This window comes from Ranitomeya imitator, chromosome 5 (genome assembly GCF_032444005.1).
Source record: "Ranitomeya imitator isolate aRanImi1 chromosome 5, aRanImi1.pri, whole genome shotgun sequence".
In the NCBI taxonomy this organism is placed as follows: Eukaryota; Metazoa; Chordata; class Amphibia; order Anura; family Dendrobatidae; genus Ranitomeya; species Ranitomeya imitator.
The window spans coordinates 476,190,093-476,217,851 of record NC_091286.1 but is presented as its reverse complement, the minus strand read 5'-3'; the positions used below and the strand labels follow the sequence as shown (position 1 = coordinate 476,217,851).

Sequence of the window (27,759 nt, the reverse complement as noted above, 5' to 3'; positions counted from 1 at the left end):
GAGAGAAAAAAAATCAAAAGCCAAAATTGTTTTTTTGGTCGCCGTGACATTGCATTAAAATGCAGTAACGGGCTATCAAAAGAACGTTTCTGCACAAAAGTGGTATCATTAAAAACGTCAGCTCGGCACGCAATAAATTAGCCCTCACCGGACCCGATATCTCAGAAGATATAGACGCTACAGGTATCGGAAAATGGCACAATTATTTTATTTTATTTTTTTTTTTAGCAAAGTTTGGATTTTTTTTTCACCGCGTAGATAAAAAAAATAACCTAGACATGTTTGGTGTCTATGAACTCGTAATCGCCTGGAGAATCATAATGGTAGGTCAGTTTTATTCTGTGTGCACATGTTGCATATTTGGGTGCAGGATTTTCTGCACAAAATCTGCATCTCCTCGCAGAAAACGCAGCTGCGTTTTTGATGCATTTTTTTCATGGATTTTGATACGGGTTTTTTGTGCGGTTTTGGTGCGTTTTTTGCGCGGTTTTCATTCAGTTTTTGCTGCAGTATTTGGTGTGGTTTTTTGCGTGGTTTTGATTCAGGTTTTTTATGCTTTTTTGACGCAGTTTTTGGTGCGGTTTTGATGCAGTTTTTGGTGCGGTTTTGATGCAGTTTTTTGTGCGTTTTTGTTGCGGTTTTTATGCAGTTTTTGGTGCGGTTTTGATGCCGTTTTTGGTGCGTTTTTTTGCGTGGTTTTGATTCAGGTTTTTATGCACTTTTTTAATGCAGTTTTTGGTGAAGTTGACGCAGTTTTGATGCAGTTTTTGGTGCAGTTTTGCTGCAGTATTTGGTGTGGTTTTTTACGTGTTTTTTTTACGTGGTTTTAATTCAGGTTTTTTATGCGTGTGACGGATGCGTTGCGTTTTGGCATCTGTGACGCACAAAAAAAGTTCAGTGTAACATTTTTTTGTCTGTTGGTTCCGCTTTTTCCGACCACGCATGCGCGGCCGGAACTCCGCCCCCTCCTCCTCGCTCATCACACTGGGCAGCGGATGCGTCGTAAGACTGCATCCGCTGCCCACGTTGTGCTACATTTAGCACACTACCCGTCGGGCCGACGGTTTGCGACAGCCCCGTACCGACGCAAGTGTAAAAGTAGCCTAAGGGTGCATAAACGCTGCAGTTCGGCACAAAAGAAGTGACATGATGCGGAAAAAAAAAAAACTGCGTTTCGGTGCGGCTTTTTCCCGCAGCATGTGCACAACAAGTCTGCGCTTCCCATAGACTTACATTGGTTGTTGTGCACTACACTGCGGATTTGATGCAATTCTGTGCAGCAAAAAACCCTGCGTATCTGGAATCAAATCAGCAACGTGTGCACACAGCCTTAGCATTTAGTGAACCTAGCAAAAAAGCCAAGCAAAAAACAAGTGTGGGATTTGCACTTTTTTTGCAATTTCATCGCACTTTGAATTTTTTTCACATTTTCTGTTACACGACATGGTAAAACCAATGATGTCGTTCAAAAGTAGAATTTGTCCCGCAAAAGATAAGCCCTCACATGGCCATATTGACGGAAACATTATGGCTCTGGAAAGAAGGGGAGCGATAAACGAAAAAAGCTCCAGGGGTTAACCCTCCGTCACATACAATATTCCGACTTACGAGTTCACATACAATGTGCCTGTCAGGCGCCTGCTGGAAAAATACCTATAATATCTAATGTTTGCAATTTCAGTGCTCTAAAAGTGATCAGTGACCTTCATAGGGATGTAATAAAAGAGACTACACATAATCAGTTGCAAAAAAAAACATTTACTTAACATAAAACTAATAACTATGAAATACAAACTTTTCAAAACTCCCGCCAAATAGTCCCCAGTTCGACTCTCTCAAAAAAATGTACAAAGAAAATTTTTGAACACAAACTTAATTTTAAGGTACCTTAAGTACTATTAAAAACATATTCAATCAGAAGTAGATGCTGAGGTTTCCCCAGAAAAGTCACACTTGCAGAGCAAATAGCAAGAATTACACACCATTTTTGCATGTGTCAGGCAAATTGCTTTATGACATTTGAGACATTCATAATTTGAAAGCCTTCTGGTTCCGCTTTCCGTTTGGCAGGTGGTGCATCTCCTTCTTTTGTGAGGTGGTGCAGATGGTGACTTTTCACCATCATCTTCTGGGCGGAACCTTTTGAGCTGAACTTAAAGGCGAGAGGGGATACCGATTGTTTTCACGCTTCTCCTGCGTAGCTCTCCAAGTACTAGTTCATGGGCCAATTTTTTCAGATACAATCATCTACGGAGTGGTTCAAGCTTGTTTTTAAGATAAATTACTTGTGAACTTATAGCACCCAAATTCAACATAGCAAAAAATATGACCATTGGCCAGCGTTTGATGTTTCTGCTGACGTTGAAAGTGGAGCACATCTGATCTGCTGTATCCACACCCCCTTTGGTGGCATTGTAAAATGTAATTATCTCCAGTTTTTTTTCTGCCCCAGTCCCAGGATCGATGGCAGCATCATCATGAAGTGTTGATAGAAGAAGTACGATTTTTTTGGCATGTGGTACATAGGAAACTAAAGCCTTTCCATTATGGAATGCAAACATACTGCTGTACTGTTGTCTCTCTTTCACACTTACAAACTGTGGCGGCAATTCCCTTTTGTTTTTTCTTACAGTTCCCACATATGACAGCGTCTGAATTTTCAGATAATCAATCAGATCACAACTTGTAAACCAATTGTCAGCTGTAATATTGCGACCCGATCCAAATAAGGGTTCAGCCAGTCTTTTTACAACATCAATGGGTTTGTTGCTCACACAGTAAGGACCTTCTGGTTGTTTTCCTGCATAAACTTCCAGGTTGTAAGTATAGGTCTTACTGGCATCAACAAGGGCATAAATTTTTATTCCATATTTGTTTGGCTTTGATGGAATATATTGACGAAAGGCACATCTACCACGAAAACCAGGGAGCATTTCGTCAATAGTGAGATTCTCTCCAGGGTAATAACTTTGTTTACAGTTTACAACAAATCTTTGAAATATATCACGAATTGGAGCAAGTCAGTCATGTGTTTTACGTTCGGTTCAGGTAGTTCTGTCGTCAAACCGAAGGCAACGAATTAGAATCTTGAATCTGTTTATGGACATAAAAAGGCTAAATTTTTCAACTCCATCCCCATCTTTACCCCAAAGTTCCTCCAAACTTTGTCTATTTGCCCTATAAGCTCCTGCAAGGTACAGTAATCCAAAAAAAGCACGCAGTTCTATTTCATCTGTGGGCTTGATGGTTCTGTTGCAGATGTACTTGTCCTTTATAATGTCTATATATTGGTTGGTATATGTGACAATAGAGTCCAGAATGTCATCTGTAAATATACTGTTCCAGCATTCAACTGCAGTTTTTGCATTACGTGCAGTTCCTATTACTGCAGGAAGGTGAGTAATAATGTTTAAAGGTTCCCTACGTTTTTTCTGGAATGGCTTCTTGTTCCATTTAGTATTTTTATCTTTTCCAATATAATATGATCCAACTTCTTCATCCTCACCACTGTCACCATCTTGCTCTGTTTCAGAATCCAGGACACATTCTTCCACCTCATCATGAGAATCAATCTCACTTTCCTCTCCTAAATCCTCATTCAGTGTGAGGTCTCTATCATCTAACAGCATGTTTGTTACTTCCTCAACATCAAGTTGTTTGGATAAATTGTACATTTTCCTCTCCATTTCAGCAGATAATCTGAAGCAAGAGAAGGAATATGTTAGGGAACTACTGTATATGCCTGAGCAGCACACTTTCTTTTATAAAATCTCCCTTATTTCTATGAAATATCCTCACATTTTGTGCTATACATTCATAAAACAAGCTAAATAAACTATTGTGATGAATAAAAACATAAAATACCAACCTTACTGAATGTGACGTATTCACATACAATGAGCCTGAGAGATCTGTGCAGCTATATCCTCTCCCCTGAAGCTCTGAAATCCAACTGTGATATCAGGTTTCACAGACCTTCAAGAGACAGGAGACTACCTGGAGGGAGGGGGTTTCCTCACAATCTGGTGAGGAAGGAGAAATGAAAGTAAAAGAGAAGCGCCTGTCAGATCAGTTGTATGTGACGGAGGGTTAAGGGGTTTACAAACATGGATATGGACATATCTATGGAAATAGACATACTGTAGATATATAGATACATATCTATCTATCTGTGTGTAATGGAGTGTGGGTTGGACAAATGTAAAAGAGGAGGTTGGACAGAAATGACATCACAAATCTTTTTGAACATAGAGGGGGAGAGGAGGGAGGGGTTTGGGTGTGTTTTGGAGTGGGTGTGCCAGGTTCGGGCTTAGTGGCCAGTGCAATGCATCATGGAACTTGTAGTGTTAGAGCACAATAAATCAGGAGAAAGGAAGCTGCCGATTAACCCCATGAACTGGTTCCAGCACTGAAGATGTGCTGCTACAGCATGATAAAAGGTAATATTGCTAAAATAAACACAGTGGATGTTTTCAGTAGCACATAATGGCAAGATTTATGAAAATATTTTTTTATCGTAGTAGACAACTTCTTTAACAAAGGGAGGAGGACCCTGCCCTTGCGGGCTTACATTCTACAGGATGATGGGGAAGGAGACAGCAGGTCGGGGGTTGCAGTAGCTCGGATGGTGTTGCGGTGGCAGTGTGGGGTCATTGCAGGTTGTAAGCTTTCTTGAAAAGGTGGGTTTTCAGGTTCCGTCTGAAGGATCCGAATGTGTTGGATAATCAAATGTGTTGGGGGGACAGAATTACAGAGGATGGGGGATATTCGGGAGAAATCTTGGAGGTGATTGGGTGAGGAACAAATAAGTGTGGAGGAGAGAAGGAGGTCTTGGCAGGACCGTAGATTACATGAGGGAATTAATGGGTGATTAGTTAGGAGATATACAGAGGAGAAAGGTTATACATGGCTTTGTAGGTCACTGTTAGTAGTTTGACCTGGATATGCTGGGAAATTGGGTGCCAATGAAGGGATTTGTAAAGGGGAGAAGCAGAGGAGTAGTGAGGAGAGAAATTAATTAGTTGGGCAGCAGAGTTAAGGATGGACTAGAGAGATGCGAGAGTGTTAGCAGATAGGCTACAGAGGAGGATGTTGCAGTAGTTGAGATGGGAGATGATTAGGGCATGCAAAAGCATTTTGGTAGCGTAAGGATTGAGGAAAGGATGGATTCTGGAAATATATTTGAGCTGGAGGCGATAGGTGGCGAGAGCTTGGAAGTGCGGTTTGAAGGACAGGCTGATAGACATTCTATAGACATTCTTTTCTTTCTCTAGGCAACACACAGGCAGCAGCAAGGAAAACATTATACAGCAATACTGGGCAATCTAATTATTCCTTGCATATGTCTGTTATTCTTAGATGATAAGGAACAAGTGAATTTTTGATATGTAGACATTTTAATCTTTTTTGATGAGCATTTCAAGGGTTCGAGAGCATGTGAAGCACATTGATTCCATAGTGGATTTAAAAGAAATTTAGGTACATGTTGTTGTTTTTTTTTTTTTACAATTACTCAGACCAGTAATTATACAATAGACTGCAATACTGCAGTAATTTGTATGGATATTCAAGAGATTGGAGGTTCAAGTACCCGTAAAGCAGGGATTGCCTGTTTGTAGGCAATCCCTACATGTGTTGTGGATGTTGAACAGCCGTGAGACATGCGGCGTTGGTGACTCAAGCATAGTATTCGAGCACACGGAAGACACTTGGTTATCACTTGAGCATGCTAAGATAATTCTTTATTCAAGCACGCTCCCTTATCACTAATCGCCACCCGTTGCCAAAAACAGACAGAACTAATGAAAGATTATATATTCCATATGGTGAATTTTAAAATGGAGAAAAAAAAATCAGAATGGTAAAATTTGTGTTGTTTTTTGCTAAACCTTACTTCCACCCAAAAATTGATTAACAGAAAATCGGTCATCTGGACACCAAAATGCTGATAAACTACTGTATACTTGTATACATTTGGTATGACAATCATACTGCCCCATATAACAATTTCCAGGTCCTTTTTGCCTCAAAGTAACTTTTTTTTTATGTATGTTAAATTTTATTTAATTTTTTTTCAGCTCCTTACTACTTGACTATTTATTTATTTTTTTGCCAGTTTTTCAAAATGATTGGTGTCCTTCCCAAACTCAATTTTCTTAAGCTAAAAACAAGCCCTCATACAGCTATGTCAACAGAAAAATGCATACTGTATTTTGGCGTATGAAAGAAGGCAGGTAGGAGGGGGTGAGAAACAAAAGCTCTAAAATGAAAAAATGGTCCGGTCCTTAAAGAGGTTGTCCTTTACTTTTGCAATGATCGCCTATCTTTAGGGTAGGTCATCAATGTATGATCGGCCGGGGTTTGACACCCGGCATCCCTGCCGATGAGCGATTATCGGTGTTGGCGGTGGGAAGTACTCGCTTGTCAAGCTGCTCCGTCTTCTGATAGTGGCCGCCGCAGGGTGCTGCACATCTGCCTCCTGTTGATGTGAATCCTAGGCGGATGTGCAGTAACAAGCCTCAGTCACTACAAGTGGGCAAAGCAGTTCCATACGCGAGTACTTCCAGCACCAATAAGTGCTGATCAGCTGGGGTGTCTATTGTCAGACCCTGGCTGATCAGACATTGATGACCTATCCTAAGCATAGGCCATCAATGTAAATGTAGTGGACAACCTGCTTATCGACTATCCACGAGTTGGGCAATAACTTATTGATCAACGGGGGTCCAACTGCTGGAACTTGCCCAAGTCAGAAAGGGAGTCTTCTATCCCAGTTAGGATGGCGTGGCGGTGTTCATGCCCGAGCACTGCTCCATATATTCCCTATGAGGCTGCACTTCACTGTTTCTGGGGAATGAATGGCGTGATCTCTAGGCATGGGCACTGTCGCTCCATTGTATCCAGGCCAAGTGCCATGTTGGGTCTAAAAAGTCCTGAATTTGTGCAAGTTCCAGTAGTCAGACACAAACCATAAGCGATCTACTCTGTGCGTAGGTGAGGCCATGTTTTCACTGGAGAACACCTTTGGAGGAATGATGTGCTTGCTGATACTTTTCAAGAAAAGAGAAGCCGCATTGCTGGAAAAGCAGCTTATGATGACCCAAACAAGACCGACTTATACAGAAGTAGCTCCTGCAGGTTAATGTTTGATGAATTTGCGATCTGTCCTGCAGCTTCCCATTAGTATTTCTTGCATACGCCTGTAAGCCGGCGTAGTATAATGGCTGCTGCAGGAGAAGTACCTTTATTAAGCTAACAAATGGTGGCGTTGTGTGGATGTAATTACCTGCTTGGGGTAGTCCAGGAGATGGTTGATGATTATGCATTGCCAGTTCCCAGGGGTCAGTAGCTAGTCAGTAATCACTGTCTCTAATTTCCATATTTTCACAAGCTTAAAAAGAAATGTATTCCTAGAATTGTTTATATAGGATTTTGATTTTAGACTAACTCTTATTTAAGCAATAATTAAAAACTATTCCAGAACTGGTGATTTGGTGGATAGCACTCTTGCTTTGTAGTTTTGGGGTGCTAATAGTTAGTAGTTGGCGACATTAGTATGTTAAAAAAAATTGCTTGGGAAAAGATATTTAGATATGAACATTTTGCATGTTTTTCTCATGTTTGTGCTACGGTCATCTGAATACTCCCCCATGTAACCAATCTGTTCTGGAATTTCCGCACTATATCGTGTGGTTACTGCTGCCCAAGTATGGAGAGACCGCTCACCTCACTGTTCACACCACAAGCTGCGTAATCCCGCAGTGACTGTCCGCAGCGTATATTAACCTGCTGCAGATCTCGGGTTTCTGGCGCAGGCTATCCCAGATGTGTGTGTCCACAGTCCTGGAACTGCAGATTTGACATCTGAAAATTCTTGTTGACAAATCTGTTGCAAATATGTCCCGTGTGAACAAGCCGTAAGTGTTTGCTCCCACGTGCCATATTCACTGTATTACAGGCTTGTCCTTGGTACTTTGTCATCTCTTCACAAAATATATTAAAGCCATCAGATATGTGTAACACTTGGGTCTCCTTCCCTCAGTTTTTAATTTACTGCTGTGTATCAGGGGATTAGCCAAACTCCTACAGCGTAGCAGATAGGCATCCAGTGTATGTCTATGAATATCTATTACACTTCTATTATGTGCAGTATCCTGCAGAACGCCACCGTTCTCCATGTATCTTGCAGCCTTTTGTTAACCCCTTGTATAAATATCCATCAGTATTGCAGAATTGCTCCATCCTGTCCCCCTGGTTATGCTTTTACATGTAAAACATTAGCAGCAGATTGTTACAAGTTTGCTTCTTACAGCTGGACTATGCACTCTTTAGGCTTGGAACATATTATTTTCACATGTTAGTGACTTCTTTTAGTAGACATAATAATACGTTTTAGTCTTTAATGTTCATTCCTTTGAGACCCTGTTGTCTGATTCTTGCTGCCCAATCCTACGTTATTGCAGCCTCAGGTTTTATTTTGAACTAGCTGAAGAGCCCGGCGTTGCCTGGGCATAGTAAATATCTGTGGTTAGTTATAGCACCTCACTTCTCTTATTTTCCCATGATGCCTCTCATTTTCCCCCTCACATCTCTCATTTTCTTTCTCACACCTCTCATTTCCCCCCTCACTCCTCTCATTCCCCCCTAACACTTGTCATTTCAACCTCACATCTGTCATTTTCCGATCACTCCACTATTTTCCCTCACTCCTCTCATTTTGCACTCACACCTTTTCATTTTCACCTCACACCTCTCATTTTCCCCTCAGTATATACATGTTTGTCATCTCCCTTTATATATAGTATACACCTGTGTCATCTCCTGTATATAGTATATACCTGTATGTCATCTCCCCTGTAAATAGTATATACCTGCTGTCATCTCCTGTATATTGTATATACCTATGTGTCATCTCCTCCTGTATATAGTATATACCTGTATGTCATCTCTTCTGTATATACTATATACCTGTATGTCAGAATGTCATCTCCTATATATATAGTATATACCTGTATGTCCTCTCCCTTGTATATAGTATATACCTTCTGTCATCTCATCCTCCATATACCTATGTGTTATCTCTTATATAGTATATACCTGTGTCATCTCCTGTATATAGTATATACCTGTCATCTCCCCTGTCTATAGTATATATGTCATCTCCCCTGTATATAGTATATACCTGTCATCTCCTGTATATAGTATATACCTGTGTCATCTCCTGTATATAGTATATACCTGTATGTCCTCTCCCCTGTATATAGTATATACCTGCTGTATGTCATCTCATCCTCCATATACCTATGTCATCTCCTCTTTTATATAGTATATACCTGTATGTTATCTCCTCCTGTATATAGTATATACCTGTCATCTCCTCGTGTATATAGTATATACCTGTCATCTCCCCTGTATATAGTATATACCTGTGTCATCTCCTCCTGTATATAGTATATACCTGTGTATCCTCTCCCCTGTATATAGTATATTCCTGTCATCTCCCCTGTATATAGTATGTACCTGTGTCATCTCCCCTGTATATCGTATGTACCTGTATGTCATCTCCTCCTGTATATAGTATGTACCTGTGTCATCTCCTCCTGTATATAGTATATATGTGTGTCATCTCTCCTGTATATAGTATATATCTGTGTGTCATCTCCTCCTGTATTAGACCGCATTCACACGTTATTTTCTCAGTATTTTTACCTCAGTATTTGTAAGCTAAATTGGCAGCCTGATAAATCCCCAGCCAACAGGAAGCCCTCCCCCTGGCAGTATATATTAGCTCACACATACACATAATAGACAGGTCATGTGACTGACAGCTGCCGTATTTCCTATATGGTACATTTGTTGCTCTTGTAATTTGTCTGCTTATTAGGCTATGTGCACACGATGCGGATTTTGCTGTGGATCCGCAGCAGTTTTCCATGAGTTTACAGTACAATGTAAACCTATGGGAAATGAAATCCGCAGTGCACATGCGGAAAAAAATGCGCGGAAACGCAGCAGATTATTTTCCGCAGCATGTCAATTCTTTGTGCGGAATCCGCAGCGGTCTTACACCTGCTCCAATAGAAAACTGCAGATGTAAAACCGCAGTAGAATCCACAATAAATCCGCAGTAAAAACCGCAGCGGTTTTCCAATGCGGATTTATCAAATCCGCTGCGGAAAAATCCTCAGAGGATCTTTCTACGTGTGCACATAGCCTAAATCAGATTTTTATTTTTGAAGGATAATACCAGACTTATGTGTGTTTTAGGGCGAGTTTCATGTGTCAAGTTGTGTGTGTTGAGTTGCATGTGGCGACATGCATGTAGCGACTTTTGTGAGATGAGCTTTGTGTGGCGACATGCATGTAGCAACTTTTTGTGTGTCGAGTTGCATGTGACAGGTTAGTGTAGCAAGTTCTGTGCAGCAAGTTTTGCGCGTGGCGAGTTTTGTGTGGTGCGTTTTGAGTATGTGTACGTTTTGTGTGAGGCAACTTTTGTATGTGTTGCAACTTTTGTGCATGTGACAATTTTTCCGCGTGTGCAAGTTTTGCGTGTGGCGAGTTTTCCATGAAGTGAGTTTTGCGTGAGCCTAGTTTTGCATGTGGCAAGTTTTGCGCGTGGGGAGTTTTGAGCGGCGACTTTTATATGGCGAGGTTGGTGTATGTGTGGTGAAATGTGTGCTGAGGGTAATATGTGTTCAAGCACGTGGTAGTGTGTGGCGCATTTTGTGTGTATTCATATCCCCGTGTGTGGCGAGTATCCCATGTCGGGGCCCCACCTTAGCAACTGTACGGTATATACTCTTTGGCGCCATCGCTCTCACTCTTTAAGTCCCCCTTGTTCACACCTGGTAGCTGTCAATTTGCCTCCAACACTTTTCCTTTCTTTTTTTCCCCATTATGTAGATAGGGGTAAAATAGTTTGGTGAATTGGAACGCGCACACACACACACACACACACACACACACACACACACACACACACACACACACACACACACACACACACACACACACACGTCCTTCTCAAAAAATTAGCATATAGTGTTAAATTTCATTATTTACCATAATGTAATGATTACAATTAAACTTTCATATATTATAGATTCATTATCCACCAACTGAAATTTGTCAGGTCTTTTATTGTTTTAATACTGATGATTTTGGCATACAACTCCTGATAACCCAAAAAACCTGTCTCAATAAATTAGCATATTTCACCCATCCAATCAAATAAAAGTGTTTTTTAATAACAAACAAAAAAACCATCAAATAATAATGTTCAGTTATGCACTCAATACTTGGTCGGGAATCCTTTGGCAGAAATGACTGCTTCAATGCGGCGTGGCATGGAGGCAATCAGCCTGTGACACTGCTGAGATGTTATGGAGGCCCAGGATGCTTCAATAGCGGCCTTAAGCTCATCCAGAGTGTTGGGTCTTGCGTCTCTCAACTTTCTCTTCACAATATCCCACAGATTCTCTATGGGGTTCAGGTCAGGAGAGTTGGCAGGCCAATTGAGCACAGTAATACCATGGTCAGTAAACCATTTACCAGTGGTTTTGGCACTGTGAGCAGGTGCCAGGTCGTGCTGAAAAATGAAATCTTTATCTCCATAAAGCATTTCAGCCGATGGAAGCATGAAGTGCTCCAAAATCTCCTGATAGCTAGCTGCATTGACCCTGCGTTTGATGAAACACAGTGGACCAACACCAGCAGCTGACATGGCACCCCACACCATCACTGACTGTGGGTACTTGACACTGGACTTCAGGCATTTTGGCATTTCCTTCTCCCCAGTCTTCCTCCAGACTCTGGCACCTTGATTTCCGAATGACATGCAAAATTTGCTTTCATCAGAAAAAAGTACTTGGGACCACTTAGCAACAGTCCAGTGCTGCTTCTCTGTAGCCCAGGTCAGGCGCCTCTGCCGCTGTTTATGGTTCAAAAGTGGCTTTACCTGGGGAATGCGGCACCTGTAACCCATTTCCTGCACACGCCTGTGCACGGTGGCTCTGGATGTTTCCACACCAGACTCAGTCCACTGCTTCCTCAGGTTCCCCAAGGTCTGGAATCGGTCCTTCTCCACAATCTTCCTCAGGGTCCGGTCTCCTCTTCTCGTTGTACAGCGTTTTCTGCCACATTGTTTCCTTCCAACAGACTTACCATTGAGGTGCCTTGATACAGCACTCTGGGAACAGCCTATTTGTTGAGAAATTTCTTTCTGGGTCTTACCCTCTTGCTTGAGGGTGTCAATGATGGCCTTCTTGACATCTGTCAGGTCGCTAGTCTTAAGGTACCGTCACACTAGACGATATCGCTAGCGATCCGTGACGTTGCAGCGTCCTCGCTAGCGATATCGTCCAGTGTGACAGGCAGCAACGATCAGGCCCCTGCTGTGCTGTCGCTGGTCGGGGAAGAAAGTCCAGAACTTTATTTGGTCGCTGGACTCCCCGCAGACATCGCTGAATCGGCGTGTGTGACACCGATTCAGCGATGTCTTCACTGGTAACCAGGGTAAACATCGGGTAACTAAGCGCAGGGCCGCGCTTAGTAACCCGATGTTTACCCTGGTTACCAGCGTAAAAAAACAAACAGTACATACTTACATTCAGCTGTCTGTCCCTTGCCGTCTGGTTCCTGCACTGACTGCTGGCCGTAAAGTGAAAGCAGAGCACAGCCACAGCGGTGAGTCACCGCTGTGTGACTCACTGCTGTGCTGTGCTTTCACTTTCCGGCCAGCAGTCAGTGCAGGAACCAGACGGCAAGGGACAGACAGCTGAATGTAAGTATGTACTGTTTGTTTTTTTACGCTGGTAACCAGGGTAAACATCGGGTTACTAAGCGCGGCCCTGCGCTTAGTTACCCGATGTTTACCCTGGTTACCGGGGACCTCGGGATCGTTGGTCGCTGGAGAGCTGTCTGTGTGACAGCTCTCTTACCCATGATGGGGGTTTTGAGTAATGATCCAGGCAGGGAGTTTATAAAAGCCTCAGGTATCTTTTGCATGTGTTTAGAGTTAATTAGTTGATTCAGAAGATTAGGGTAATAGGTCGTTTAGAGAACCTTTTCTTGATATGCTAATTTATTGAGACAGGTTTTTTGGGTTATCAGGAGTTGTATGCCAAAATCATCAGTATTAAAACAATAAAAGACCTGACAAATTTCAGTTGGTGGATAATGAATCTATAATATATGAAAGTTTAATTGTAATCATTACATTATGGTAAATAATGAAATTTAACACTATATGCTAATTTTTTGAGAAGGACCTGTACACACACACACACACACACACACACACACACACACACACACACACACACACACACACACACACACATACATACATACATACATACCGTACATACATACATACACACACATTAAGCTTTATATATTAGATCAGCGATGGTTAATCTGAGGCCGGTGCCCGCTGCTCCCCGCTCCTATCCCCTAGCCTGCACGTACATAGGGAGTGAGATGTTTGTCAAAGAACAATACATTTGTAGTGTTTGCCTTAATTAACCATAAAATCATAGTTGTGTTTTTTTCCCATTTATACGGTTTCATCTCACTGTAGATTTCTTGTATAGTTGTTCACAAATTCAGCTGGACCACTAGCCTGTCATCCATCTGTCAGACCCTAAAAATCTGTCCAGCTTGAGCTCCATCACTACATTGCCTGGTCACCCGATAATTTTACCATTGTCCCATTATACAGCTACTTTGAGCATATCTTAGACGTGATTCAGTGGTTGCTTAGCAACATGAACAGAAGTAAGGGCTTTACTATCCCCTGTGTAGTCACCTGTCTGTCTGCCAAAGAGACTACATGTTGTGTGAAAACTATATTCCAAATTACACCACGGGGGCTTTTATGACCCCCAATCTAAAACCATAGGCAATAATATGGTGTTACTCTTGTCTTTGTAACTATAAAAGCTTCCGCTCTTCTGGGGAGGCTTTGATCAAGATTTTGAAATGTCCTGTGGAATTTTTACCCATTCATCCATTTGTGAGGCCAGACACTGATGGGAGGGCCTGACCTGGAATCTGCCTTTCAGTTTAGATGAGGTTGAACTTTCAAAAGTTTAGATGAGGTTGTTGGGATGGTGGATCTCTTTGTGGCCAGTCAAGTTCTTCCACACCAAACTCGCCCAACCGTTCCTTTATGGACCTTGCTTTGTTCACTGAGGTGTAGTCATGCTGAAGCAAAAAAAGACCTTCCCCAAACTGTTCCACAACTGTTAGAAGAATGCAGTAGATCAGTAGGACTTGTTTGCCCCACTTACCTTCATTGAAACTGCTGTATGTAGCCTAGGCCAACCCCTGAAAAATAACCCTAAGGCATTAGCCCTTCTCTACCACATTTTACCATTGGCACTATGGGATGCAATGTTCTCCTGGTGTCCACCAAACCTCGACTGGTAAGAGATGTGAGATCACGCCACATAATGCTTCCATCACTCCAGCAACTTGGCATAGTGCTTGGTGATGTAAGACTTGAACGCAGCTGCTCTTCCATGAAAACCTGTCTTTAAGCTCCCGCCACAGTTTTCCATAATGCCACACAGTTGATCGTGCAATATATAAAGAGGTTGTACTCTACCCTGACAGCTCCTTCTCCATAACCATGAGCCACCTTTGTAAAATAACAATGGCTATACTCGCCTCCAGTGTGCGCCCTGTTGCAATGGTGTTGGCACAGGTTCTCCTGGGGCTCACGTGACCACATGTCATGAGAGCCCTGATGCCAATCAGGGCCCCTTCACTCTCCCCTTCTTCGGTTATAACGGAAATTCTGAGGAAGCCAGTGCTGCGACTGCTATCATTGCCTCTGGATGTCCGATTTGTTCAAAGAAGGGGCCAGTGAAGCGGCTGCTGATTGCTGCAGGGATCCCCAGGAGGACCAGTGCCGGTGCCCGCACCACAGGGGAGAATAGATGTTATTTTATTGGGGGGAACACAGGGACTGAGATGTGGTTGTCAGAGTAGTGGACAACCCCTTTATAAAGAGAATCCACCACCAGGGTTTTGCAGTGTAATCTGGAAGCAGCATGTTTATGGACATAGACCTAATTCCAGTAATGTATCACTTGCTGGTCTGCATGGAGTAATTTTGAAGCAATCACTGTTATCTCTGCTGCAAACCTAGCCGTACTTTCAGTGCTGAGCTCGGTATAACCCACAGCACTGATTGTCAGCGTTCTGTGTACACTGCAGTGATGGCGCCTGGTTACACAGAGCAGTTGTCCTGCAGGCATAAGACCTAGTCCCGTAGTGATGATCTCCTGGTAAGACACTGACTTTATTGAAAAAGCAACACAGTCTATTAAGTGACACATCACTGGAATCAGGCTCTCAGCCCCTACAATGCTCTCAGATTCCTTTTAATGTAGCCATACTGAGTAATCCGTCAGCAGGTTTTTGCTTTGAGCAGTAATGAAGGTGTGGATTATTTTGTAAATGTACAGGCATATTAAGGATACTTTTACACTATTTTATACATTCACAGTAAGGCAAGTAGACTTGCTTTATTTGCAGCCGTATTTTACAATCATTGGTCGCGAGGATGCTTGTGTCAAACCATATTTTGTTACTTCGTTAACAGAGATTGGAACTTTATACCGACATAAAAATAATTGGTCAAAGCTTGTGTGTATTAACGAAAATGAGTAAATTATCATTCGTTGTTCAATTGCTGGGTGGTGAGTTTACGCTGGGTGGTGGTTAGAATGATCGCTTTGATTATCATTGCCCTACGCCATGATGCATGCGGCTTTTTTGACAACGTGGTTTTATGCACTGATATTTTTGTGGACTATGTACTAAAATGTATCTTTTTATTTTCAGAGACATCATGATTACCCATTTTGACCCCAGCATCACCTTTGATGGGCTTTGTAATGAGGTGAAGGATATGTGCGCTTTTGACAACGAGCAGCTCTTCACAATGAAGTGGATTGACGAAGAAGGTAATAATTGCAGGCAGCTCTAACTCAACCTATTCATGACCATATAACGTAAAATGAGGTTGCAGTCATGGATCCTGCCCCTTTCCCAAACACACAATGCGACTGCTATGGGTCACCAGTTGGTCGTCCTAGGAAAGCCAGTCTGTGGCTTGGCATCACAGCAGAACCTCGATTACACCCTATACTGCAATACTACAGTATTATAGGTGATCAAATGAGTACATGTTCCCAAAAAAGTGTGTGTGTGTATATTATATGAATGTATATATGTACGGTATATTTATATATTTTTATATTCTATATTTTTGAAACCTGTATAATATTATGTATATTATAAAGTTTTTTCTATACACATCCTCAAAGACCAATATGAGGAAAGACAATGAATCGCAAAATATGAAGTTTAAAAATAATTCTTTATTAAATCTTAAAATATAAAATGAAAATGAAATGCATGAGTCAAGCAATAGGAATTAAGAGGACAAAAAACATGAAACCGCTAAATATAATACTCAAATAGTCAAATGGCAACCTTCAATCAAAGATGGTATATATGTATCACGCCCCCCATTGAGGAAGCATCTTGCGAAACTGCACTATCGGGGTGAGAGGATGTGGCCTTTGGAACCCTTGCACTCGGCACTAGGCTTGAGAGAAACGGATCGGACAAATTCAAAAGTCGCCGACTTTTGGCAAAGTCGGGTTTCATGTTTGGCGCCATTTTTTCAGCCAATGAAGGAGCGTGGGCAGAGTGATGACAAGGTCTTAGGGGCGTGGACGCTTATCGCCATCTTGTCGCTTGTGCGCTGTAGTGATTTGCAATGTGTAACACGAGAGAGAGAGAGAAAAAAAAAAGATTTCCCATTGACTTTGCATTGGGTTTCGTGTTTTGGTCGATCCCCGACTTTTCGCCATAATCGGCCGATTTCACTCAACTCGACTTTTGAGATAGTCGGGTTTCGCGAAACCCGACTCGACCCTAAAAAAGTAAAAGTCGCTCAACCCTACTCAGCACTTTAGAGGTATTTCATCATCTTTTACCATGATCATTTAAACCATTATATACCAACATGACTGTGGCAAAACCTTCATTATAAGATATACATGGGCCCTTTGCAGTCATGTGGTTTTTTTGTTGTATTTGTTCATTAGTATCCACTTTATACTCTTTCAATCTAATGTGAATATTTATGGTTTGCACTATGCACTTTATGGCTGATTCATCTATGGATTGATATTATGGTGCTTTGATACATATATACCATCTTTGATTGAAGGTTGCTATTTCACTTTTTGAGTATTATATTAGCATGCTCTATGCTTTATATTTAGCGGCTCCATGTTTTTTGTCCTCTTTTAATTCCTATTGCTTGACTCATGCATTTCATTTTATATTTTAAGATTTAATAAAGACTTATTTTTAAACTTCATGTTTTGCGATTCATCGTCTTTCCTCATACTCGTCTTTGAGGATTTGTATAGAAAATTCTTGAATGGACATTTTTGCCTTACTTTCAATAAGACTGTCAATTAATTAGTATATTATAAAGGTTTAGATCACCCCCTCCTTTTTCCCCAAGTTAAAAATTAAAAGAATACAGAAAAGCAGCTTTAGGCCATGTTCACACAGTGCGTTTTTTACTGCGGAACCGCAGCGGTATTGCCGCTGCGGTTCCGCAGCAGTTTTCCATGCAGGGTACATAACAATGTAACCCTATGGAAAACAGTCACTGCTGTGCACATGGTCCGTAATTTCGTTTAAAAAGCCGCGCAGAATAGCTGCGGCAAAAAAGAAGGAGCATGTCACTTCTTTTTCCTGAACCGCAGCGGTTCTGCACCCATAGACCTCCATTGTGAGGTCAAAATCGCAGTAAAACCCGCAGATCAAAAATATATCTGCGGGTTTTACTGCGATTTGATGTGCAGAACCGCTGCAGCAAGAAGTGCGGGGGAGCGGGCGGAAGTGCGTGGGCGGAGTGTGGCTGCCCCCCCGTGCTCCGATCCCGCCCCCCCGTGCTCCGATGCCCCCCCCCGTGCTCCGATGCCCCCCCCAGTGCTCCGATGCCCCCTCCGTGCCCTAATCTCCCCCCCTTATACTTACCCGGCGTCCCGGTGTCCGTCCGGCCGTCTTCTCCCTGGGCGCCGCCATCTTGCAAAATGGCGGGCGCATGCGCAGTGCGCCCGCCGAATCTGCCGGCCGGCAGATTCGCTCCAAAGTGCATTTTGATCACTGAGATATAACCTATCTCAGTGATCAAAATAAAAAAAATAGTAAATGACACCCCCCCCACTTTGTCACCCCCATTGGTAGGGACAATAAAAAAAATTAAGAATTTTTTTTTTTTTTTTTCACTAAGGTTAGAATAGGGTTAGGGGTAGGGGTAGGGTTAGGGTTAGGGGTAGGGTTAGGGTATTTTCAGCCATTTTAGCCCTAAAAAGCTTCCTAGGAAACACACAGTCTCTGCATAGAAAACTGCATAAAAAAAGGATAAAAAAACGCATCAAAAAAGGACAAAAAAAGGACCTGCGTTTTCTGCCAAGAGCTGCAGTTTTTTTAAAAAAACTGTCCTGAAAAAAAAAGGATGGAAATCCTGAACGTGTGAACATACCCTTAGAGTCATTCTGTTAAAATCCTTTAAAAATTTGAAAATATTTGAATTGTACGCTTAACAGCAAAAACAACCCAAAAAATAAATTTACTGAAATTGCCATTTTTTGGGTCACTGCATTTTACTTAAAAAAAAAAATAAAAAAAAAATTGACAGGCTGGAACTGACCCATAGGGAAACAAGAAGGTCCCCTGGGGTTCCTCCTATGCACAAGTGGGCCTTCCGCATGAGTAGTGCTAGTACACTTTATACATAATATGTAGGCAGCATCTTTTATTTAGCAAATTACTCATAAAATTTTACATGTAGCTAGAGACTAGGCCCCCAAAATCAATGTTGCTGGTGGGCCCTTGGTACCCCAGTCCGATACTCAGTAGCGATGAAAATGTCGTATGTACCTCAATATCACTACAGCTCAGTGCATTAAAAAAAAAAAAAAAAGCTCCTGGCCTCCGAAAATGGCAATACTGGTGTGTGTGCCAGAGGTGTGGTCCTGTACGGCAGGTGTATGTCACAAGTGGCTGACCTCGGTGATGTAAAGTCTTTACCAGTAGCACTAGATTACTGAGATCGTTTTTACTTGACTGGATTTTTTTATCTGGGGTTTAGGAGCGACCACCAGAGCCGGAGTGGGAAAGGTCACTCCCAGACTTCAGTCCGGGTCTTAAAGGCCCAATAACAGCATTTCTTTTATTATATTCACTATCACAGTGACCAGAAGAATCATATTGCCAGGTTAATTTTACTATACAATGAATGCAATAAAAGCTGATACCCAAAAAACAGTGCCAGAATTTTTTATTTTTTTTGCTTTATCATTTCACACCACTTTGACATTTTGTGCGCTTCCCTCATTTTTCAGTATATTCTATTGTGAAAAGAATGGTGTCAATCAAAACTACAACTATTCCCACAAAAAATAAGTTGTCATTTGTCGACTAAAAAAAAAAAAAAAAGAAAAAAGGAAGGCCAAAAATAAGTGACCCCACCTCCCACGCCGAAAGTCACCTGATCACAAAGGGGTTAACTCCTGGAAACCATCCACATGTACATACCTACCGTGTGATATGGTGGAAAGCACCAAACATGCATTGTATGTAAACCATGTACACGTACATACCTACCGTGTGATGTGGTGGAAAGCAACAAATATGCATTATATGTAGCATAGTACATTGTGCGCAGCATATGATTGTGTGGGAGCCTGTAATAACTATATAAATGAGTGACTTGGAAAGGAGCTGTATCTCCTTGATGAAGCCCTCTATATGCGTCTCTATCTGTAGTTTATATTTTGGTGTAATATATTTGTATTCCATATTGCCATCCATGTATGATGCCCATAAATCATTTCTAGAGCTGGCTTCTCTGAATGCTACGACTGTCTCTGGGTTATATCCCATGATGATGAGAATGTGGGAGTCTTTGTATTTTCCATATCGTCCATTATTTCCACACTACTAATGGAGGTAGCTTTGTAGCAGTGAAGCAGTCCTTGCTAGGTATTTGCCTATGGCCCTGATTTGATTTATACAAATCCTAATTGGTAGCCCTATAACTCCTGCCCTGTCAGCAGTGCACCATTTATGTTGTGCATTTACATGAGCTGCGTACATGTGTAGAATCCTTACAATGCAATGCTCGCTGGTAATTCTCATGCATTGCACGGCACGAGATGAGCCGTGGAGATGTTTGCTCCATCTTCTCATCTCTCTCGGGTTGTAACTGATCATATATTAAATAGCTTTCAGCATTTCCAGCATTTTTATTGAATATATTTTGCCATCATTCATGTTATGATAAAGCTATAGTAGAGAAGAGCCTAATGCTATTGACATGTGTACATGTTGGATCGTCTTATAGGTGTGTGAGATTATATAATCTGAAAAAAAAGGGAATATCCTCCAGCGGTAGCCAAAAATATCGTTTGTCTGTTTCATGTCTATGGATCTCTTTTTTGCTGACCTACTACAGTTTTTAATGTGATTAATAAACTATATTTTTTTTATATTTTTGGCTACCGCTGGAGGATATTACTTGTTTCTGCATTTTAAAGAAGTTGTCCCCTTTCAGAAAATTCCAGTCCCCGGGCGCAGTTTGTTACTAAAAAACCACAAAACCCTGCACTTTCCTTGCCCTTCCCGGGTCCAGCACTGAGCCTCCGCCGCGGCTCCCAGTGTCTGGTGTTGGCAGTGGGCAGCGTGGCAGTCAGTCCATGAGCTCCGCAGCTCTGAGCGCGGCGATCTATCCACATGGGATGTCCAGATACCAGGAGGAGCATCGGCGGCTCAGCTGCACCTGGGGACGGTGAGTAAAGTCTTTGTGATGATGATAATTTTTATTTTTAATAATGAATCGAACAATTATTTTTATTATTAATAAATTAATAAAACTGCGCTCGGGGACCAACATTTTCTGAAAATAATCTGCAAGGTAAAAGGGTTCTCCACCCAATGCTATTGTTCATGTTGCCCGAGTGCGATATTAAAATAATCGCACGTTTGCACCTACTAATCGCCACTTGCTTTTCCGCATCGCTGGTAGGGTCCCTCGCAGTCTCCTCTCCTAGCATTATCGGGTCATGCGCCTACAGATCCATAAGGACTAGGCTAGCGGTATGGGAGATCAGTAAGATCTTTACTGGTAATTTTGTAGTGCACCCAGGCCTTAAAATAAAAATAACAGTATGAGGTAAACACTGTTAATTCTGAGTTCACATATTGGTGCAAGGGTTTAGATGTAAAATATGTCCACCGACTGCACAGGATAGGCCTTTATACATCAGGATACATTTATTTCTTTTCACTGTATACTAAAATAATGAGCGTGGCCTACTATACTTTCTTAGTAAAAGACTGTATACCTGTGCCGGACAGTTTCCTTTGGGAACACTCCCAGCATTTTACTTCTGACAGAGTAAAAACGAGATAGAAATAGAAACTAATTAACAATTTTAAATGTCTTCCATATTTAACAGGACACTATTATACGGATACATTTGTATATGCTGCTTGTGCAGTCCAGGCTTTTTGCTCCATGTCTTACAGGTGCCATTACCTAGTGGCCTCTCGGACTACACTGCACAAATGCCTTGATGATTTCTGGCCTGCAGTGGAGTTAATTTACCAGCTCTCTATTACCAGTAGGCCGTGGATTAGTGATGGTGGCAGGCCTATAGTACAGCTTCAGAGAAGGCCCCGAGTTGATCGTCCTTGCTTACATGGGGCCATTATCAGCGACTAATCGGTAATTTACTGTCTGCAGCAGATCGCTGTGTATGGGGGCAATGTCCTCCTAGCAAACACATACGATTGGATCAGATATCACACCAGGGTTTGCTTGCTTGTGTCTTTATTGGCAGATGTGTTTACTTGGGACCAGTGGATCGATACGAATGTTCTGATGGTTCTCTGGCCCGTGTTAAAGGGGCTTGAGCTGGTCGCCACTAAATTGATGATTTTACCACCCAAGTGTCCCAGCCATATTTTTTTTAAAATAGGGCAGTACATATTATATACCAGGATGCCCACTCCTCCTTCCTGTGATAGAATAGCTGTTGTCAGAGGCAGTGGCTATAAAATAAAATTTAATCCGCTGCAATTTGTCAGGAATCTTTCTTTTTTTTTTTTTTTTTTTTTTTTTTTTAGGTAAAAATGTGTAATGCCGTGACACAAATATGGCCAGAGCCTGTGATGAGGTCTGATGATGCCGCTGCCATGCTAAAGTTCTCATGTTCATTGATTTTAAATCTATAGCTTTTAATTAAAAATAAATAAATCTGAGGACATTATTTGTACCGTACTTTGTTGTGGTTGTTTTGCTTTGCTCTTCTGTATCTTTCTCAACCATTTGTCAGCTCAAACTGGAATAGTCACTTTGCTGTTTGTTCTTTTTTTCTAATAGTATTTTTGTGGGAGAAGGTAATAAAACAAACAGAATGTTCATTTGCACTGCGCTCACCTGTATCACACTGGCTGCCTCCCAGCAGATGTCGGATTCCCCCCACCCATTGACATCACATAATCCCCTATCTACCCGCTGTACACATCACTCCTGTTCAGCAGGCCATAAATCACAGGGGTTGTGTTGTGTGTGAGATCCCTGGCAAGGTATGAGATGAGGCATCACATTGGCAGGGTAATATTACATGCTACCTTTGTTAATAAGACCTCTTACCACGGTGCAGAAAATGGCACGCAAATTATCACATGCCCATCTGTTACCACTCAATGCCCGAAAGCATAGACTTGCTCTTTTGTGGATTTCTAGCAGAGTCTTTTATTAAAACATATTCCTGATTGCTATTAAAGTGATGTGATTCTGCCTTTTTAATTACTGTCTTGCTTTCTAAATTTTCAGTTGAGGGTGACCTCAGTATTTGCAAAACTATCAGGCCTTTAAAACCTAATTTAAGGACGTGTGAAGCCTTTTTGTAAAATTCCACAAAATAGTCCCTAGTCTAGTATCTGACCCTCCGTATCAGTCTTATCAAACGCCTTCTGTCCACCAACATTCCCAGCACCTCTACTGATCAGCAGTCCCCTGTGACATCTCGGTGGGCCTATTAATCAGAAGAGGCACCAGGATGCAGGTAGGAGGTTTGCAGGGCTTTGTTCTGGGGCCACTGGACCAGGGTTCTGCGAGTCTTTTTGATCAACTCTAGTGGATTGCAAGAGGATATGATCGTCTTTACAGCGCGCAGAGCTTAGGGGACCTGTCTGCTCTCCTGACAAAACCTACAAGAAACAAAATGAGAAAAACCCTGCTGTAACTAAACAAGTAAAAAGCAAAGGTGCATTTGAATAACAGAGTTCTCAGTAATACTGTTTTTGATCAAAAATAGCTTAAAAAGCCATCCCATTGTCGACAAGGTGACCCTTATCAGGACGGTCCTACGCTGTCTAATGTTAAAAAGCTTACCATGTGTCAGAGTTGACCTCAGTGTGTGAATAAGGGCAGACAAAAGGACCGGGTCCCAACCAGTGGACACCAGTCTGGGGAAGCCTTTAAATGTAATTTCCAGCTCAGGAAAGGGAGGCCACACCCCGGACTCTCCTGACAGCAGCTTTCCCCTTAAAACGGCTATGTAGGAGCATATTTTTTAGGACATAACTGCATTGATCTGTTACTGTTATTTCTCCTACAAATGTATAAACTGACAACTGGCCAAATCCAGCTTGGGTGGTTTTGTCGGGTTGGGGGTGTCCATCCCTAAAGATTCTGCCGCTGTCCAATCATCAGGCAGTATCAGACTGTGTAGATACACACTGTTTTTTTTGGGAATAGCGTCCAAGTGCCAATTTAATCATACATTTCTAAGAGGAATGACTGAGGAATGGTACAAAGCATCCTGGCCAGCACACTTCATGGCTGCCTTAATGGCCTAGATGTTTTTACCCCTATAGTGACATATTCCACTCAGATGTGTTGATTTTGCTGAACTAAATTTCCATCTATTTCACGTAGGAATTATTTTCACCTGTCATACATAGGGTTTGTGCTAATGTATTATTATTCTTTATTATCAGGAGATCCTTGCACGGTGTCCTCACAGCTGGAGCTAGAAGAAGCTTTCCGGTTGTATGAGCTAAATAAAGATTCTGAGCTGCTAATTCACGGTGAGAAAAATACAATATGTGAGTCACATTAATCAATACAGTAAAGAGTTATTCTTCTGTGGAGGGATTATTGATGGCTGTTCATAATGCACTCGCTTTGTGTTAAATAAAAGTCATTTCATGGTGGCACCAATTAACTGCTGATGAAGAAAACCTGTATTGTACAATGGCAATCACAGTGTGTTCCCTTCCAGTGTTCCCCTGTACACCCGAGAGGCCGGGAATGCCCTGCGCTGGTGAGGACAGTAAGTACAATTCATGTGATTTTATGCATGTTTCAAAGGCAGAATAAGGAGACCAACACACTAAAACCCCAGACTTGGGATTCTTTTAACTTTTTTTTTACTCACATCTCAGCTATTTAGAGTATTTCTTTTTTTAAATATGGCATATACTCATATATACCGGGACATTAACCTCTTAACGACCGCCGATGCGCCTTTTAACAGTGGCAGTTAAGGGTACTTATTCCTCAGCGAGAATGGCGCTGAGAAATAAGGTTATAGCGCCCCTCCGCATCGGAAAGTCTCCGGGGTCTTGGTTACCGGGGGTAGCTGAGACCCCGGAGAACATGATTCGGGTCGGTTTTTATTGACCTCAGTGTTACGATCACTTTTATTCACCGAATAACATCAGAGGAGAGAGAATTCTGCCTTAGAGGAAACCGGGCAAGTCTGTTATTCTCCAGTCTGTAGAGACCGCTAATGAATGAGTGGGCGTCATGCCATGCTAAGAGCATACAGAGTGTTACTCACTTAGTCTGGGGAAACAGAGTTGACCTTGCTCCTTTGGCATGATGACCTGAAACTGTGGTGAGTCAACCCATCAATGTGGCATCTGATCTATGTGAGATCAGGCCGTGATCTTGATTCCCAATAGTCTGAATGCAACATTGTACTGTGCAATTTATATATTTTTCTGGAATAGGCAGGAGTGCCAAACATTTCAGACAAATGTTTCAAAGTTGAAGAATCAAACAGCTGAAAATTTGAGCTCCCTCTTTGCATCTTCTAATGTCCGTCTACGTGTAGTAGCCATGCTGTACTATCACACCATTTGGTTTCAGGCCTAAAACTGGAATCTGTATGACCAACTAGAACAACCAAAACATTTTGTATAATTTTTTTTATTTTGCTGTCAGAGTCCATCTATCGGCGTGGTGCCAGACGGTGGCGAAAACTCTACTGTGCAAATGGACATACATTCCAAGCCAAGAGATTTAACAGAGTAGGTGTTTCTTTTCTTACACTTGTTTCTTTGTCATTTATGTACTTTATTACTGCTATTCTATTAAAGGGGTTGTCCGGGACTATTTTTTTAATATTTTTTTTTATTACAATGTGCTTACAGTCCTGCATTATCACTGATAGTGCTTGCTATTCCCTTCCCACAGCACACACTAAACAAGCACACCTACTATGTCCTGATACCTTACACCTTGTCAGAGTGCTGGGAATGTGTTTTTTTTTTTTGTTTGTTTGTTTCTCATCACATCCTAGCTTCACAGAAGGTATATTTGTTCATGATGCATCTTCTCTTGACCGTTAAAGCATGTCTCAAGCAGCGTTTCTTCAGGCTGCAGCCCATCCTGACTAGGACGAGTTGCAGCTTGAAATATGTGACATCGGACATTTTTTATCACATTCTCGGAGAACCCTTTTTATGGGGAAACTATCACCCAATTTTTGCTATCCAATCCGAGGGCAGCATAATGTAGAGCAGGAACCCTGATTCCAGTGATGTCACTTACTAAGCTGCTTGCTGCAGTCTTGATGAAAATCTTTTTTTCACTGCTGACGATCTTTCCCTTCTGAGACTGCCAAGCTCTGTGTAACAGAGCCCATGAGCATAAGGACTACGTGGCAGCTGGTTTACTAGTCCCCTTGTGATAATCTCCTGCTAAGTGGTGTGTTGTTTTTTTTTGTTTTTTTTTGTAAACTTGTTTTATTGAATATTGTGCAACATAACAAGGTTACGTCATAGAACAAAGAAACAAACTGCATTTCTCCTTGTGCATTATTACTGTCTGGCAAAGTTAACCCTGTCCTTAACATACCATTGGTCTTATACTGTATATTAAGAAAGAGCCTAAGACACCCTTGTTCATTACTAGATAACACATACTCCAATCATAAGGGAATACTCTGCATCGCCTGGGCACTAATGTGAGTCAAAGGAGAATTAAACAATGGCTACCATACCTTATCAAATTTTTCAGGAACGTGTCTACTTTTATATTCCACACGATCATTGGAAGCTGCAGTATATACCATATTTATTGAAGAAAATAAACTTAGGCACTCAACTTATGCAGAACTTTTTGTGGTTTAATGTAGTCATCAATTAAACGTTTCAACCACAGTGAAAGGCCTTCTTCAGTAACGTCAAAATCTGTGCAGAAGTATAAGTCAGCTGACAAGCAGTGGATTCCGCGTCCCTGCCAGACACACCGGACACTGTCCTCTCTGGGTCTCCATTACATACCGGTTGGGACCTTATACTTCTGCACAGATTTTGCTGTTACTGAAGAAGGCCTTTCACTGTGGCCGAAACATTTAATTGATGACTACATTAAATCACAAAAAGTTCTGCATAAGTTGAGTGCCTAAGTTTATTTTCTTAGTGCAGATATGTTCTTTTGATTGCCCATTATTGCATTTTAATGTAATGTCACGGCAACCAAAAAACGTAATTCTGGCGTTTTTGATTTTTTTTTTTTTTATCACTACTCAGTTTATCGATCATGTTATTTCTTTTATTTTATTGATCGACTGGGTGATTCTGAATGCGTTGATACTAAATATGTGTAGGTTTGAGTTTTTATTTTTTTTTACTTTGATTGGGGCAAAAGGGGGGCGATTTAAACTTTTTTTTTTTTTTTTTTTTTTTTTTTTTTAACTTTTGGCATGCTTCAATAGCCTCCATAGGAGGCTAAAAGCTGCCATAACCCGATCAGCTCTGCTGCATAGATGCTATGCTCAGATCACCTCTATGCAGCAGAATTACAGGCTTGCTATGAGCGCCGACCACTAGGTGGCTCTCATAGCAATCTGCCATCATCAACCATAGAGGTCTCGAGGAGACCTGGTTGTGATGGCAATGCAGCGATGACCCCCAATCACGTGACCGGTGTCGTCGTTGCGCATATCTCTGGACCGGTGTCCGGAAGTGCATTTAAATGCCTGCTGTCAGTTTGACAGCGGCATTTAACTGCTTAATAGGTGCGGGTGGATCGCGATTCTGCTGGCGCCTATTGCGGGCACATGTCAGCTATTGAAAACAGCTGACGTGTCGCGGCTTTGAGGTGGGCTCACCGATGGAGCCCACCTCAAAGCGGGGGATCCTGCCAGCTGACGTACTATACCAAAAGAAACAACAGTGTATAGTCTACATTATGACGTCTGAGACACTACATGTGCATCGATGTCCGTAGCAAAAGCAATTGTTCAAAAGTGTTTTGTAAATGACTTTGTTTATAATCCATGTTTTTAGAATCCTAACAGAGTATTATAATGTTTCGTATCATTTCTCAAAAACCTTACGTGATGGGAAAAATCT

At 41.8% G+C, this 27,759-nt stretch overlaps 1 protein-coding gene across 1 annotated transcript in view; it reads left to right on the top strand.

Annotated features, from left to right (window-relative positions):
• The window catches only part of PRKCI (protein kinase C iota), a 127,592-nt gene that overhangs the window by 65,594 nt on the left and 34,239 nt on the right, over window positions 1-27,759 (top strand). Inside the window, exons 2-5 of the mRNA XM_069727341.1 lie at window positions 15,853-15,974; window positions 24,112-24,201; window positions 24,396-24,446; window positions 25,343-25,428. Of these exons, the coding sequence (XP_069583442.1) occupies window positions 15,853-15,974; window positions 24,112-24,201; window positions 24,396-24,446; window positions 25,343-25,428 (349 nt within the window). The remainder of the gene's footprint in view (window positions 1-15,852; window positions 15,975-24,111; window positions 24,202-24,395; window positions 24,447-25,342; window positions 25,429-27,759) is intronic.